This window comes from Mixophyes fleayi, chromosome 9 (genome assembly GCF_038048845.1).
Source record: "Mixophyes fleayi isolate aMixFle1 chromosome 9, aMixFle1.hap1, whole genome shotgun sequence".
NCBI classification, from domain to species: Eukaryota; Metazoa; Chordata; class Amphibia; order Anura; family Limnodynastidae; genus Mixophyes; species Mixophyes fleayi.
This window is the reverse complement of record NC_134410.1, coordinates 29,592,419-29,608,192: the sequence shown is the minus strand read 5'-3', so window position 1 is coordinate 29,608,192 and position 15,774 is coordinate 29,592,419. Positions and strand designations below refer to the sequence as shown.

The window sequence follows — 15,774 nt, the reverse complement described above, 5'->3', positions numbered from 1 at the left end:
GCACCCCCTTCAGCTGTGTCCCCTCTGGTGCAGCTGAAGGTCCTTGTACATGAACATTCCTTAAACAACTACTTTACAACGATGATCCTTGTGGACATAGATATGGCCTGTCCACAATACAATACTAGAAACGCTTGTGATTTGTGGTACATTCCACATTTGGTTTGCAAACATTAGTGAGTGGTGCCCTCTCACCTTCTGCTTTAATGTATGTTTCCTATTGCAAAACCTGCTCCATTTCACCCTGATTATATATATATAGAGAGAGAAATAGATATCTAGATCAATATCTCTATAGACATCTATCTATATTGGCTTTGTGACCTATGGGTCTCTAAATGTTGTGGAACTACAAGTGTCAGTGTGCCTTGTCAGCACATGTCAAGACATTAATGAGCACAGCTCAGCAGGAAAGCTGTAGATTACACTGCGATGCTCCTATGGACAGTCATCATTGGTCTCTAATAATTTCAAGCTGCAAAACAAGTGATTATGAGCAGAAACTACAACTCCCAGAACTCCTTCTTTCCCTATGACGTCACAGGCAGCGCGACACTACGGTGATGCGGACAGTATGCGCCGGGGTTGAGACAGCATGGCTGCAGGGGTGGAGAGGAAGCCGGTCCTGGAGATGGTATGAGGAGCATTGTGGTGGGGGAGAGGTGGTGTCTCCTGTGTTTGTAGTGTGTGGGAGACATTACATGCTGGGCTACTTACTTTAGTTCTGCAGGTTAATTATCTGCTACCTTCATTAGAAGGCAGATAATTAACCTGCAGAATCTGTACCAACTGCCTGACACTCTGCTGTGTCTTCCCAGTGCACCACCTGCTTTCTTCTCCTGTCACTTAAATGCAATTTGGGACAGGAGAAGAAGTAAAACACGTTATATTTACATTAAACACACCTAAATCCATGTAGTGGTGTAATATTGTAAAAATGGTTTTAATTCTGTGAATAGCCACCAGGGGGTGTTTGAACACAACAATCGAGTGAGAGAAGTAAGGGGAGTATTAAATTGCTTCTCTGTTCTGTTCCTTGGCAAGTTGCAGGTACAGCCACACTCGGGTTAGAATGAGCTGTAAAACCAGATTCTCTGTGATTATGCTTGGCCATGTCATCTAGGTGCATTACATCGCACATGACTGTTTGCACAGCTTTTAGCTGCTACAAAAGTTGCTTGATGGACAGTAGTGGATTATAATGAGGATGTATAATTTGGTTTGGGGACTCCTAATCAAGGTCTCTTGCTGTAAATGGAGTTGGACATTTACATGCATACTGTCAGTATGGGCAGAGGTGCCTACTGTATTTCCAGTGAGCTTCAGTTGATGAGCTTGGTCTTTGTTGCATATTTCCTTAATCCATCCCAAACTGTGTACAGTATCATTCCCACCAAATCTTATCATTGAGTGTTGTTTACTAACTTTGCTCAAATATGTAAATCTACAAGAAACAGCAACTATTGACAATTACCATTGTTTGGTCTAGTAAAAATCAAGACAATGGGCCTAATTTACAAAGAGTCAAACAGCACAATATCTGCATTATTTGTGTCACTGCTCTCTGTTTGATCTTTTTCTAGTGTTTGTATTTAAAAGCAGGTATGTCTGGCTGAATTTGTCCACCCCTGTTTATAAATGACCTTCTTTGTGGAACTATAATTTCCCACTGTTTGTTATCTCTTAAATTCTTCCTGTAATGTATTTTGCTAACTGAAAGGTCAGTCTCCCAGTTGGTCAATAATCAAGCTAACCAAATGTGAACCTCCCAGCCTACAAGAGCATTCTCATCTGGTTGATTGGAATTTGCTGTCACTGTCGGTAAATTGCTGATTCTATGATTTGTAGGGGATTACACAAGTCTTTTGTGTATACACCGCCAATCCAAAAATATTGCAACCTATTGCATTGAGCATTGACGGATGCCTTGCATGGCAGCAGGTTAGGGTATACTCCCTTTTTAACATGCTTTATCAAAGGATTTAAATGTTGCAGATATACAAACCTATTCAAACATGCTGTTGTAATAAAAAGTACATGAATAGGTTTCCATAAAAAAATGAATGAAAACAAATAAACTTGCATATTTACCTTATTATGACAACACACAGTCCACACCTCATAAAGTACACACAAGTGGCATTCCAATACAAGTAACTAAAAATAGGGGATTTTTTTTGTGGGGCAGTGAGCCTTAAATAACAGTACAGAAAGATGGTGTGATGTGAATTTTGTCCTATTTGGGCTAATTTTTCACTGTTTAAGCCAAATACCAATATGCAAGATATTTATCTCGGTGTGGTAGGAAAGAAGGCCAAATTATCAAGAAAAAACCCCAAAATTAAGTATTTAAAAAATAAACTGTTGCTGCTGTATTCAGATGAAAAATCAGGTCAGCCCTCTGGCAGCTATGGGGTTAATGCAGTACGTTGTAGTATGCAATTGTTATTGGTGCATGTACTAGTCTTTTTAGAGAGTGGGAGGGGGGGCAGTGACACCTGCAAGCTATACCATTAGAGACAAATGTGCTAATATAGGGAAAAGTTACACAAGCTTTTAAATGATGTTTATTAAACACCTATAGTGCTCGCTGTCTTTCTGCAACAAAACACTGCATTGGCTATAGAAACCAAAGGAATGGTGCCACCAAGTGGACAATTTTATTTAGGCTTGTTGGCATTACCAAACAACAGCTGAGAGCTTGTTCACACATATGCACTGAGAAAATGGGTAGAATTGCATGAAATCTAACTGGCGCTATGGGGATTCAAAGTGGGGTATTGAGCAAGTAATTGTGTTTTACACTAGGACACTACTGGTTTATTTTGATTAGAATATTGTTTTTTTTTTAAAGAGATTGAAGAGGGATTGTCACTATGCATTGTTTTGTTTTTTCAACAATCTTATGGTCTTAAAAGGTCCAGGCTAATGGGACAGATGAATCCTGTGTGACGTTTGTGCTGCATGAAGAAGACCACACGCTGGGAAATGCTCTGCGCTATATGGTCATGAAGAAGTGAGTTTCAGTCGGCAGTGTAGAAGTGTAAACTGATGTATGTTTTATATGTCCTCCTAGTTCTCCCATGTTTTCTTACACGCTATATTAAACTGGACCAAATGTGAATAAAACAGATCATACAGTTGAATGGTTGTTATAAACTGCAGTGGATTAGAGTTGACCTTTTAAAAGAGTTGCCCACTTTGTTAAACCCTTTCTTAGTCAGTCCTGGGATAACACATGTTGGCGACGGGAAGGCTGCTTTTGGGACCCACTCTGTCACCTGAATCTTTGAGCCAGTCATCGACACTGAATGACTCAATCTGTTCATAGCACTTCATGTCCCTCAATCTCGTCTTTATCACGGCCTCAGTCGCAGGTCAAGTGGACCGTTGATAACCTAGGATGATAGAGAGTTTGATAATGCTATTCACCCCTACTGCATTGCTTGTCCTCCTGACCTGTTCACCACACTATGGCTTGGGAGGGCTGAATATTGACTGCTCTCTCCTTGGGAGCTTGGGGGAGGCCCAGGCTCTCCAAATGGGGTGTGCTTTCTAAAAATGGAACGCACTGCAGTCAACTGAAGCAATGGAATGTCTTGTTTGGTATTTCAAGATTGGTGGTCGAGCTGGAAGAGGTGGGAAAAGTTCCTTCCTACCTCAAAATACACAGTTTCTCCTTATGCTCCCTGGGTGGGTTCAGTCATGGGTTTATTCCTTGAGGCCCCGAGCTGTTTCCAGTAGGGCTCTTCTGTGATGGGAATACCAGTTCCCTCTTGGCTGAGAGCACACTTGACTAGGACTGTAAGTCCTTAGTGAGCTGTTTGTCATGGGGCATTGGTGGCCCAGGTGTGCAGAACAAAGCCTGGGACTCTATTGTTCTATGGCTGCAGAAGCCCTCTTAAAGTGTACCTGTCACGCAGTTTTGAACCTCTTAATATTAATATTACAGACTGAATAAAGGCCTAATTGCCAAATGTTATTAATAATCCTGCTATTATTGAGAAAAATCAGCAATAAAACTATACTCACTGTTTCATCAATGCCTTAGGAGTTATTTAAATTAGCTGTTGGGCAGAAGTTCCTTTGACACTGATCCTATGTAGTGAAAGCTGGCGTCTAATGATGTCACAAGATGTTTCTCAAGCACAGTGAGCATGCTCCTGCCAGTATGTGGACTGCTAACACTGCCAGGACATGGGTAACTTGTAGACATGTAAGAAGCTGAATACAGAAGAAACTGTAATATAGTCATTGTAAACCTATTTTTGTATAGTGTTGATATTTGATTAACGTTCCTGAAACTTTACATGTTTGTTTTTTATTGCTGTAGATGCATATATTATAAAATAAGTTTAAAGTAGATTTTATATTTTTCTTAAGAATTTTTTTCAAGCAGTTCACGTTTCATAGTATAAACATTTAATTTCTGATTTCTATACCTGTTTTTAGCCCAGAAATAGACTTCTGTGGATACAGCATAACTCATCCTTCCGAGAGCAAAATAAATTTCCGCATCCAGACACGAAGTATGTACCTAAAGTTTTTTGGGCACCACTTACCTTGTCTACATGTGTAAACTAAATCTTTCATTTATTTGATCCTGTCCATTTGTGCAATTGGAGTTTGAAGGTTTTATATGCATACACACTTGTGTGTATTTCAGAAACAAATTTGAGAAATAGATGTTGGGCATTATGAAAAATGGCTTTGAAAAGGACAAGTACTAAGCATAAAACATGTCAATGGATTGTATTAGCGTGCTTTTCCGTCAATGTTATAATATCTGTTTTCCTAGAAAATCATTCAGCAGATACAAGCTGAACACTGCCATATTTTTGTAAATCATAGTCGGATACAGCCATGGCTCATTTTATCTGACCGCTGTAACATGCATTTCCTCTTATGCTCTGCCAGATGGATTACCAGCGATTGAGCCATTCAGGAAAGGGCTCACCGAAGTCGTGGATGTGTGTCAGCATGTACTCAACACGTTTGAGGTGTGATAATCTGGCTGAGTATCAGTAGTCAAACTTCTTGATGCACATTAACAGCATTGCAGCAATTACTCTAATAAGGTTATGCAGATGTCAGTGAAGATACAAACACACTTCGTTTAAAGTGTGTACCCCAGCGTATGGATTATATGTAATATACATCCTTTTGTCCATATATAAGATACACCCTGGTCTTTTTTAAACCTTCAAAAAAAGTTGTATAAGTGGCACTGTGCCCCCCAGCTATGACAGTGGATGGGTTGTTCTTTAAAATGTACACATTGATTGGCGACTTAGGACACATTGAGGACCTTTTTCGCCTTGTAATGTTGTAGGCTGGTCTTCAGATGACACTGTATATATTTCAATGTCTTTTTTTTTTTTTTTTTAAACTATTTTACACTTATTTGTGCTGGTGAGTTGATCACACTCCCATGATATATTGGTAGATTAATTGGCTTCTAACAAAATTAACCCTAATGTGTGTGTCTGTGTGGTAGGGAATATAGATTGTAAGCTTCACAGAGACAGACTGATGTGAACGGTTAAATATTCTCTGTAAAGAACGACATAATATGTAGATGCTATATGGATATCAGCACTCAAACACCTGTGGGTGTGTAATAGTGAGTGATGGCTGGAACCAGTTTATCTGGGTTCTGTCTGTTGAGTACATGATTGTTTGTATATGTTGTATTTAGTAACTGGGTTGTGTCTGATCAGACCTGTTATGTAATATAGAAAAGCTTACTGTTTCCAAAAAACTGTAAATATATTATCATTTAGGCTAATGTAGTAATTCTTATTTATTGCAAAAGCCAACATATTGCTATATAAGATCTGCTGTCGGTGAAGCTTCGTGTTTACATTGGATTAATTTAGCTAAACAATCTCCTTGGTTTGCTTGTGACTTTGTGGCTTCATATGAATCTAATGTACATGACTTCTATTTTTTTTTTCTCTGGTCATATATATTTCATTGTTCTCTATATGCCCTAAAAACAAGCCAGTTGGGGATAACTGCTTGTCTGTGCAGTCATGGCCAAACGTTTTAAGAATGACACAAATATTATTTTTCACAAAGTCTGCTGCCTCAGTTATTGTGATGGCAATTTGCGTATACTTCAGAATGTCATGACGAGTGATCAGATGAATTTCAATTAATTTCAAAGTCCCTCTTTGCCATGACAATGAACTTTATCCCAAAAACATTTACACTGCATTTCAGCCCTGACACAAAATGACCAGCTGACATCAGGTCAGTGATTCTTTCGTTAACACAGGTGAGAGTGTTGATGAGGACAAGGCTGGAGATTACTCTGTAATGCTGATTGAGTTAGAATAACAGACTTGAAGCTTTAAAAGGAGGGTGGTGCTTGAAATCATTGTTCTAGTAAGATTGCACCTTAATCAACCATTTATCGGATCATCAAGAACTTAAAGGAGAGAGGTTCAATAATTGTGAAGAAGGCTTCAGGGTGCCCAAGAACATCCAGCAAGCGTTGGGACCCTCTTCTAAAGTTGATTCAACTGTGGGATTGGGGCAACACTGGTGCAGAGCTTGGTTAGGAATGGCAACAGGCAGGCGTGAGTGCATCTACATGCACAGTGAGGTGAAGACTTTTGGAGGATGGCTTGGTATCAAGAAGGCCAGCAAAGAAGCCACTTCTCTCCAGGAAAAACATCAGGGACATACTCATATTCTGCAAAAGGTACAAGGATTGGACTGCTGAGGACTGTGGTGAAGTCATTTTCTCTGATGAATCACCTTTCAGATTGTTTGGGGCATCTGGAAAAACGCTTGTCCGGAGAAGGAAAGGTGAGCGCTACCATCAGTCCTGTGTCATGCCAACAGTAAAGCATCTTGAGACCATTCATGTGTGGGGTTGCTTCTTGGCCAAGAGAGTGGGTTCACTCACAATTTTGCCTAAGAACACAGCCATGAATAAAGAATGGTACCAAAACATCCTCCAATTGCAACTTCTCTCATTATCCAAGTTTTGGTGATGAACAATGCCTTTTCCAGGATGAAGGAGCACCTTGCCATAAGGCAGAAGTGATAAGCAAGAGTGGCTCAGGGATCAAAACATCAAGATTTTGGGTCCGTGGCCAGGAAGCTCGCCAGACCTTAATCCCATTGAGAACTTGTGGTCAGTCCTCAAGAAGCGGTTGGACAAACAAAAACCCACAAATTCTGACAAACTCCAAGCATTGATAGGCAAGAATGGGCGGACATCAGTCAGTATGTGGCCCAGAAGTTGGTTGACAGCATGCCAGGGTCGAATTGCAAAGTTCTTCAAAAAGAAGGGTCAACACTCCAAATATTGACTCTTTGCTTACACTTAATGTAGTTGTCAATAAAAGCCTTTGACACTTATGAAATGTTTGTAATTTTACGTCAGTAACCACAGCAACATCTGACAAAAAGGTCTAAAAACACTGAAGCAGCAAACTTTGTGAAAACCAATACTTGTGTCATTCTCAGAACGTTTGGCCATGACTGCATGCTGAAAGCACTAACATGTCCCTATGTTGTTCAGAAGCTTGGACAGAGTGACCAATAGATGGATTTATCCAATCTTAGTGCTTGTTCCAGCAGCGGGATTGGCTTATGCATTGCTCTTGTTTATTGTGTGCATGCTTTAACTGACAGGAATCATGGGAGATGTAGGTCAGCAACACCTTGGGTGCTAATTGTTGATCACTCCTACATTCAGCTGAACACTCTACTATGTTGTGATTTTGGTCTGATTTAGGAATAGCCAGGTCTGTGGCTGATATGGCCATATACAGACCTCCAGATGTTTCAGGTTGGGCCGTTCAGTGATTGGGACAAACCACCTCACAAGGAGCCCAGATTTTTGGCTGAGAAAGAATCTTTGGGTGAGGGCTCACAATAGGCAATTTTGCACCTATTTGGTTCAAAACCACATTGTGGTTCATTGTCTTTACTTTTCATTCAGATTCCTCTCCATTTCTGCTCTACGTATGATTGTAAGGATCAGTCTCATTTCATAGGTTTAGTTTACCAGAGCCACCGAACACCAAGCATAGGAAGGCTGCCGTGATAATAGTTTGACTTGGAGAAGCATGTTCTTACTTTGTGTGTTTGTTTTACAGACCAGTATGAAACGATACAATGACGAGAAGGAAACGCCAATGCAATGACCTCTATTTTCTTCTGATTTTGTGTATGTTGCTTAATGATGTTTGTTCTGTATTATAAAATATTATTTTTTAACGAGCCTTGGTCACTTTTCCTTTTTTTTTTCCATTTTAATTTTCATATGCAAAATTCTTTTCTATATGTAGGTCAGTGGATGTACATCCAGTGATAGGAATCTGTTGGTGCAGTCTCAGACAAGCCTTAAACTCCCTCCAAAGTCCAACTGATTGAAGATTACATGTTCAAAGCACCATTGACTTGTGTGTTGGATGCTGCATTGTGGTTTTATATTTTGGTGTTGCTTGGAGTCATTTTTCAGTCATATGATAAATGTGAACACTGCTTTTGCTGGGGAGGTGTATACTTAAAGAAAACAAACCATGATCTTAGATTCTTTAATTATCTGACACGGTTGTGTTAACCCATTGGTTTAATTCGTTCTCGCTTATGCTGAACGGATGAAGAGAAGACTCAACATATTAGTTGAACACCATCTATTCTTACACATATGTATTTATATATTTATATTACACATTTGTGAGCATTAAACATATTCTCATGTTGTCACTTTCTTATGTTGTCAAGCAGATTGTACTGCATTTTTTCACAGTCTCCATTTAAAAAAAGGCACAGAAACAACACAATCCCATAACTGTAATTGCAGCACATAATGCATTTATTACAACACAAAGGGCCTGATTCATTAAGGATCTTAACTTGAGAAACTTCTTATTTCAGTCTCCTGGACAAAACCTTGTTACAATGCAAGGGGTGCAAATTAGCGTTCTGTTTTGCACAGAAGTTAAATACTGCCTGTTTTTTCATGTAGCACACAAATATCAACTTTAAATTTCAGTGTACAAATAAGCTATCAAGTATTTGTGTGCTTCATGAAAAAACAGGCAGTATTTAACTTATGTGCAAAGCAGAATACTAATTTGCACCCCTTGCATTGTAACAAGGGGTTTTGTCCAGGAGACTGAAATAAGAATCTTCTCAAGTTAAGATCCTTAATGAATCAGGCCCAAAGTTCTAAAATGCAGCTATATAATTATTATATGGTACTTTCTATGACGGGGGTGCATGGCTTTGACCTGTTCAATGGCCATAATGGGAGATGACTTTGAGCTGGAAGGCAGCTCACCATACTTGAACTTGTAGTTGCATGAGTGACTGGGTGATCAGCTTTCCTAGCTCCTCCACACTTTCTGCTATTGGGTGATATCATAAGTGGGAAGATACACGGTCCAACTAACCATGATCCTCCCCAAACCCACCACAAAACTACTCTATATGCCCCTTTGCCCATCGACGTCACCCACCTTCAGATTTAATGGAGAGGAGTCTAACTATTACCACTGCAAACTCCCACACCCACTCAAATGTAACCCATGTGTTCCTCAAGCCACTCACTAAAGAAATCTTGGATGTTTTGTGAATATAAGGGAAGCAAAAAATTTAAGCAAAGCATTACTCACTGCACCAGAGTTGTGCTCCATCTATAGTGAACAAGAATAGTGAAGTGTAGTCACTTGGCCACTCTACCTTCAAAACTCTTTTTGGTGCTCAACCATTTTTCCCTAAATCTAGAAACCAGCTCCAAAGGTTAGGAGCCCAAATTATGAGTTATCTAAAAGGATGAGTGGGATGATTTTACTTGTTCACTGGTTGACAGCACTGAAGATAGTAATAAGCAGATTGCTTTCATGCATGTCCGCCCTCCTCCTTTGCTGGTCAGGGTGTTTGTGATGGGCCAAACTGTAAGTTTTCTTTGTTTAGTCCATTAGTGCAATACACTTGTTATGTAAGAGGGGGGGGGGGGGGGGTGGGTGGCAAATTAGCTAATGGACCTAATGTGCACATCTATTGTTTAGTCTTCCTAGGCTTAGAATCTCTGACTATTGTGTCGGACAGTTGTCTGGTTAATAAATTGTCTTTTCCTTTTGTGCTTCTTCAAAATGCGTGGCCAACGAACTCCCACACATTAGAAAGTAACTAGTTATTATCCTCTAGTTCCATTGTTAGTTGGTAATATGTATGCATTACAGCTTGATTTCATGAGAATAATCATTTACTCAGGTCTGTCTTGCAGATGATTCAGCACTTATTAAGGTAATATGTGGCTTCAGAATGTAAAGGGTAAATCCTAAACTATGCTCCTGTAAGTAGTATAACTCTGGGATTTATACTTTGCCAAATTATCTCTGGCAACTCCCGCAGAGCAGTTTGTATTTTTTTTTTTTTTTTTTAAACTCTTTTATCTATAAAGGAAACAGGTGGAAACAATTAAGCAAAGAACAATTCACTAAAAAACAAATACAAGGTAGTGCTGGGATAAATATGAACCAATAATACAAGGACAAAATAAAAGAGCCATTCAGTAATAGCATGTCAAACCTCATACTCAGATGGTACTGACTCCTCTGGAGGGTCCAGAGATGGCACTAAGTATGCTCAAAAGGAGGAGTGGGTAGTTAAAGCCGGGAGGGTGTCCTGATTGCAGGCAGGCAGCTGCGACTCTCCCGCATTTACCAGTGGGCCCATATGGCAATGAATTTGTGTTGTTTATCGGGCAAATAACGTGATGTCATCACTTATTTATATAGCGCCACTAATTCCGCAGTGCTGTACAGAGAACTCATGCACATCAGTCCCTGCCCCATTGAGCTTACAGTCTGAATTCCCTAATATAGACACACTCGCACACAGACAGGGAGAGACTAGGGTCAATTTTTGATGGCAGCCAATTAACCTACCAGTATGTTTTTGGAGTGTGGGAGGAAACCGGAGCACCCGGAGGAAACCCACGCAAACACAGGGAGAACATACAAACTCCACACAGATAAGACCATGGTCGGGAATCGAACTCGTGACCCCAGTGCTGTGAGGCAGAAGTGCTAACCACTAGGCCACTGTGCTGCCCAATAATACAGAGCTGTTTGTATTTAAAAATGATATAGACTCCGGTCTGGATAATCATTTGTTACCAGTGTGAGTTGTGATTACTTCCAGATCAGAGGGGCCTCTAGTAAGGGGCTATCATTGTGCTGCTGTCTGGAGGGAACTTCCAACTTGAGTTCCCCTTTAAATGATGTGCTTAGAATTTCTCACTAGTCAGCAATATGTATGTTGTTTGACAAATAAGACACTGTAACACACAAACCTACCAATATGAAATAGGACTTTAATTTAAAAAAATGTAATAAAGAAAATGTACTTATTACTTTACAATAAAAGGTAACGTACTATCAAATCCTAGCAACCCTCTAAGCCACCATACAATTTGCATACATGTATTTACATAGACAATCATTACAGTCGTGAGATTATCAAGGTGTTAATTCCTTAATCCGGGTGCTCGGGACAGTGGATGGGGTTGAGGCATGTTATTATACTACATTAATAACTATGTACATTGATCTAGTGAAACAATATATAATACTGATGTTAAAAAGTGGGAGCAACCCACAAGTGCTTTACCCTATGCCAGTGTTGGCCAACCTGTGACACTCCAGGTGTTTGTGAAACTACAAGTCCCAGCATGCTTTGCCAATATATAGCAGCTTATTGCTGGAAGGGTATGCTGGGACTTGTAGTTTCACACCACCTGGAGTGTCACAGGTTAGCCCAACTGACAACCTAACAAACAACATAACAAGCACCTGCCATCTATCTGCTTTCATGTGACTGCCGCCCATCAGTTTGATAGAAACCAATGCTTCAGAAGTAACTGCTGTGAAAAACTACAGTGAAGTCACCGTTTCCTATTGATTAGACAGGCCGCGTTCTCATAAATATTGATACAGTCCACAAAAATGGCTACCTCCATCAGGATGGGTGCTCTTTAAAGTGGTACTTGTTGATTACTAATCGCTGCTGTACATTCTTGAATATAAATGATTATTCAGTCTTACTCTTCAGCTTTCCAAATGTATAACCTTCCAAAAGGATACCGTTGTATTTCTGGGCAATCAAATCAATTATATACAATCAATTAAGGCATTTTATTTTAAATCAAGTTAAAAAGCGATGAGTTCATGCCACCTATGTTTTTAAATGGAAAATCTTGCAGTGCGTGCATAATGTCAGACAGCTGGGGAAACGGGGTTATTCAGCAGAGAACCCCCAACATTAACTGAAGCCGTTCTGGATTGATTGTCTTCCTGCTGTGTGCTCTCAGAGGCTAGTCAGACATACAGCTTAGATCAGGGATGGCTAACCTGTGACACTCCAGGTGTTGTGAAACTACAAGCCCCAGCATGCTTTGCCAGCTATCGGCTAGTTATCTACTGGCAAAGCATGCTGGGGCTTGTAGTTTCACAATGCCTGGAGTGTCACAGGTTAGCCATCACTGGCTTAGATCAATGGTAGGGATCCCCCTGTGTTTGCTACATGGGCAGTGGAAGAGCGGGACAGGACATACAGAGAGGGGGTTGCCTGAAAGTTGACAACTCCTTTAGGTAGCACAATTACAATATACAAACTTCAATTAGATTCAATCAGATTGTTGATGGATCGGATTGATCAGTTTGACCATCCTATTGGATTGATTGTCAAACACAAATCTGTAGATTTTCTTTAAAATCAAATTACAGGTTTCAGTTAAGCCATCTGTAGTACGGAAAATAAAAATGTATATTCTTTATAGAATGTGTACTTGTATCCATTCCTTTCAATATGAACAGATACCGAGGGGTATATTTGCTAAACTGGGTTTGAAAAAGTAGAGATGTTGCCTATAGCAACCAATCAGATTCTAGCTGTCATTTTGTAGAATGCACTAAATAAATGACAGCTAGCATCTGATTGGTTGCTATAGGCAACATCTCCACTTTTTCAAACCGGCAGTTTAGTAAAAAAAATACCCCCGAGTGTTCGTTGAAGCCCACCAATGTCCTGCAGATTTCTAGAGAAGTTGGCAAACTTGCAGTCTATAAATAACTAGTAGAAAAGTTATTTGCTCTAAATGATGATGTTTTCAATGGTACATTAAATTTAGAAGGTAAGGAATCTGCTTCAACTTGACCTTTGCATATACTTCAAGGCACGTCAACGATATATTGTAATTAACAATCCCTGTTACACATATACTTTAGTTAACCTGCAGCATGCCAGAGTACACATCTAAACTATACTCCTCATTATCCTCTCCTTAATACAACATTGTTTAAAATAGAGGTGCCTCCTGCTTGGGATATAATTGCAGTTATTCGAGGCATTGTTTAGTAGAAGTAGTAGAAGAAATTCCAACATTCTAATTTTCTAAATTTGTGTTTGTCACACTGAAAACAAGACACACAATATTGTTTGTTTTTCTTGGTTCCTTTTTTCATTCTCATTATAAAAAGATTTAATGTATGAAATGGCCTTGGACCAGTAACTTTGACTTCCCGCTATCACGCTATACTTGTACTTAGGTGAAGTCTAAAGCTTTGCCATCCAATTTAAATTGTAAGCATGCCACAAAGATGATTTTGAAGAGACTTGCAAAGAGTCCTGCAAATGCTTACACCTTCAATTTGTTGAGAGAGTTCCGCTCAGGTAATAGATTAATGAACGTATGCTTGGCTGTGGTGAGTCAGCAGCATGTTCTCAAATAATCCCCAAGCCTTAAGACTGTGAACTATAGCTCATATTAAGTTAATGAGCTTTGCCTAGCTTTTTATTGTGCTATATGGCTTATTTGATAACCTATTACAAATACTGTAGCACAAATGTGTTTTAAACTGTTGCAATATATATCGCATATTAACTGTCCTCAGTATTACTTGAATAATGCTCATTTTTGATTGGTTGCTTAGGGTTACAGAAAATGTTATTGCACTGCGTTACTGAATAAGATGGTATATGTAGTTCTTTTCTAAGTCTGTTTAATATGAGAAAACCAGTCAAAAATGTGTTTTTCCCAAAAGGAAAGCCAGGATAGCAGATCACAAGGGGTCCCTCCCTTGGACCTCTGTCCCTTACCTCATGATTTGCAATGGAACCATCACACAAACCATCATTTGTTTCCTGTTGATAACCAGATGGATCTTACTCAGTGGCTAATGGATAATTCTGTCTGAGGCTGTTCTATCAGCAATTGGGAGCTAAGAGTGAAGGATTCTTTCTAGACTTTCACCCCGGGGGAGATTTCCTTAGTTGGAAAAGCTTTAAAACTTTAGCTATATAATATTTGCACATAATATAACCACCATAATATTAGGTCAAGCAAAATACATATATTTAGGATAGAAGACGGGTATTTACATGACGGTAAAAGTGATATAGAGTAGATACGGCAGTTGGAGATGGTGAGCTACCGTTTATCCCAGAATGCCCTGCTTCTGGGACTGGAAGGCCATTAACATGGGTGAGCCTTTGCTTGCCTAAGCCTGATATAAAGGGTAGGTAAGTGATCCTTCAAACATATTGGTAACCAGTATAAGGATACAATGTCATCTGTGTCACCCAGTCACAACCTACATTCAGAAAGTCTGTTGCCTATAACAAAAATTGAAACTATATTACATGATCTATTTGGATGGCAGTGTTAGGAAGTTCATCTGTGCGACATTCATTTAATGGCAATACCACTTGCACGATAACTCGAGCATTGTCCTAAGAATATTAGTAATTGTGTAAGGTTTCCATATATCGCAGTCTCATTTCTTGTCAATGAAAGTAATTTTCCTGGGAGGCTCCTGATTAGAAACCCGGTGAAGTTAGTGGAATAAGACTCAAATAGCTGATTTATCATATTTTTTGTTCACAATGAATCATTCAATAATTTTAAAGGCTTTGAAGAGATACATGCCAACAGGGTGGCCCCGGTTTTTAATCCTGAAATAAATGGGAACTCTACAGGCAGAATGCCATCGCTGCAAAAAGATAATCCACAGGGCATTCCGACTGGCTGAGTACAGAATATACACTGAGAAATTATAAGGTAGGGAATGGAATCTATAAACTTTCATTTGTTCTCAGGAAGAGCTGTATTTGTTGGTAAGGCGAGAACTGCTCCGATCCAGAACCAAGTCATTACTGTTGGCTTTCCACTTTCCCCCAGAACCTTTTTCATCCATAGGTGTGATGGTTAAATTTGGCCGGTGGCACCAGCAGCAGAGACAAGACTACAGCAAAAAAAAAAAGCAAAAGAAAATCAATATATAATAAAATACAAACCAAAATACATTGTTTATTTTTATGGTCTTTTATTATAGATTAAAATGGTTTTATTTGAGTAACATGTTTTTATTCTCTACACAATCATGTTCCTCTTATGTCCAGTGTAAATGTTAAATGTACATTGATATCTTGGTTTTAGCCTATTGCTTTCCATGTTAGTGCCTCAGTGCGTGTGTGGGGACCCTGACGCAATAAACAGCGCGAGTACTTGCTGGCCACGAATGACACTCGTGTCTGTCCAAATGTTGTAAGACTGGTAAAGCATCCTTGGGCGTGTAGTTCCCCAAATGCTGGGCAGCCATAAGTTGCATAAGCCTCTAATTGACGAGAAGGACTGAAAGTTCAGAATTAGTCAATGTTGGATATAGGGTTGTTTAGTAACCCGTACGTGCTCACGTTTCCTAATATTTCCAATGGAAATCTTTAATCACAGTATGAATGTTT

At 39.5% G+C, this 15,774-nt stretch overlaps 2 protein-coding genes across 5 annotated transcripts in view; one reads left to right on the top strand and one right to left on the bottom strand.

Annotated features, from left to right (window-relative positions):
- Positions 1–547: 547 nt before the first annotated feature.
- Positions 548–8,361, top strand: LOC142101544 (DNA-directed RNA polymerases I and III subunit RPAC2-like). Of its 2 annotated transcripts, XM_075185997.1 has the most exons (6): positions 548–634; positions 2,919–3,016; positions 4,453–4,529; positions 4,918–5,000; positions 8,118–8,188; positions 8,310–8,361. In XM_075185997.1, the coding sequence occupies exons 1-5, from the start codon at positions 596–598 to the stop codon at positions 8,163–8,165; spliced, it is 345 nt and encodes a 114-aa protein (XP_075042098.1). In that variant the 5' UTR covers positions 548–595; the 3' UTR covers positions 8,166–8,188; positions 8,310–8,361. The 2 variants fall into 2 exon arrangements, with proteins under 2 accessions (XP_075042098.1, XP_075042097.1); XM_075185996.1 differs by lacking the exon at positions 8,310–8,361 and having other exon boundaries at positions 8,118–8,242.
- A 2,966-nt stretch (positions 8,362–11,327) lies between these two features.
- Positions 11,328–15,774, bottom strand: part of LOC142102357 (endothelin receptor type B-like) — a 30,544-nt gene continuing 26,097 nt past the window's right edge. For all 3 annotated transcript variants that reach the window (XM_075187176.1, XM_075187175.1, XM_075187174.1), the window contains 2 exons: positions 12,516–15,275; positions 11,328–12,362 (listed from right to left, as the gene is read on the bottom strand). In XM_075187176.1, the coding sequence (XP_075043277.1) occupies positions 15,126–15,275 (150 nt within the window). In that variant the 3' untranslated portion in view covers positions 11,328–12,362; positions 12,516–15,125. The remainder of the gene's footprint in view (positions 12,363–12,515; positions 15,276–15,774) is intronic.

Excerpts from the sequence above, each read along its gene's own strand:
- LOC142101544 (XM_075185997.1), top strand. The coding sequence starts at position 596 with ATGGCTGCAGGGGTGGAGAGGAAGCCGGTCCTGGAGATG. Across the intron at positions 635-2,918 it reads GGAAGCCGGTCCTGGAGATG|GTCCAGGCTAATGGGACAGA; the intron begins GTATGAGGAGCA and ends TGGTCTTAAAAG. Across the intron at positions 5,001-8,117 it reads ATGTACTCAACACGTTTGAG|ACCAGTATGAAACGATACAA; the intron begins GTGTGATAATCT and ends TTTGTTTTACAG.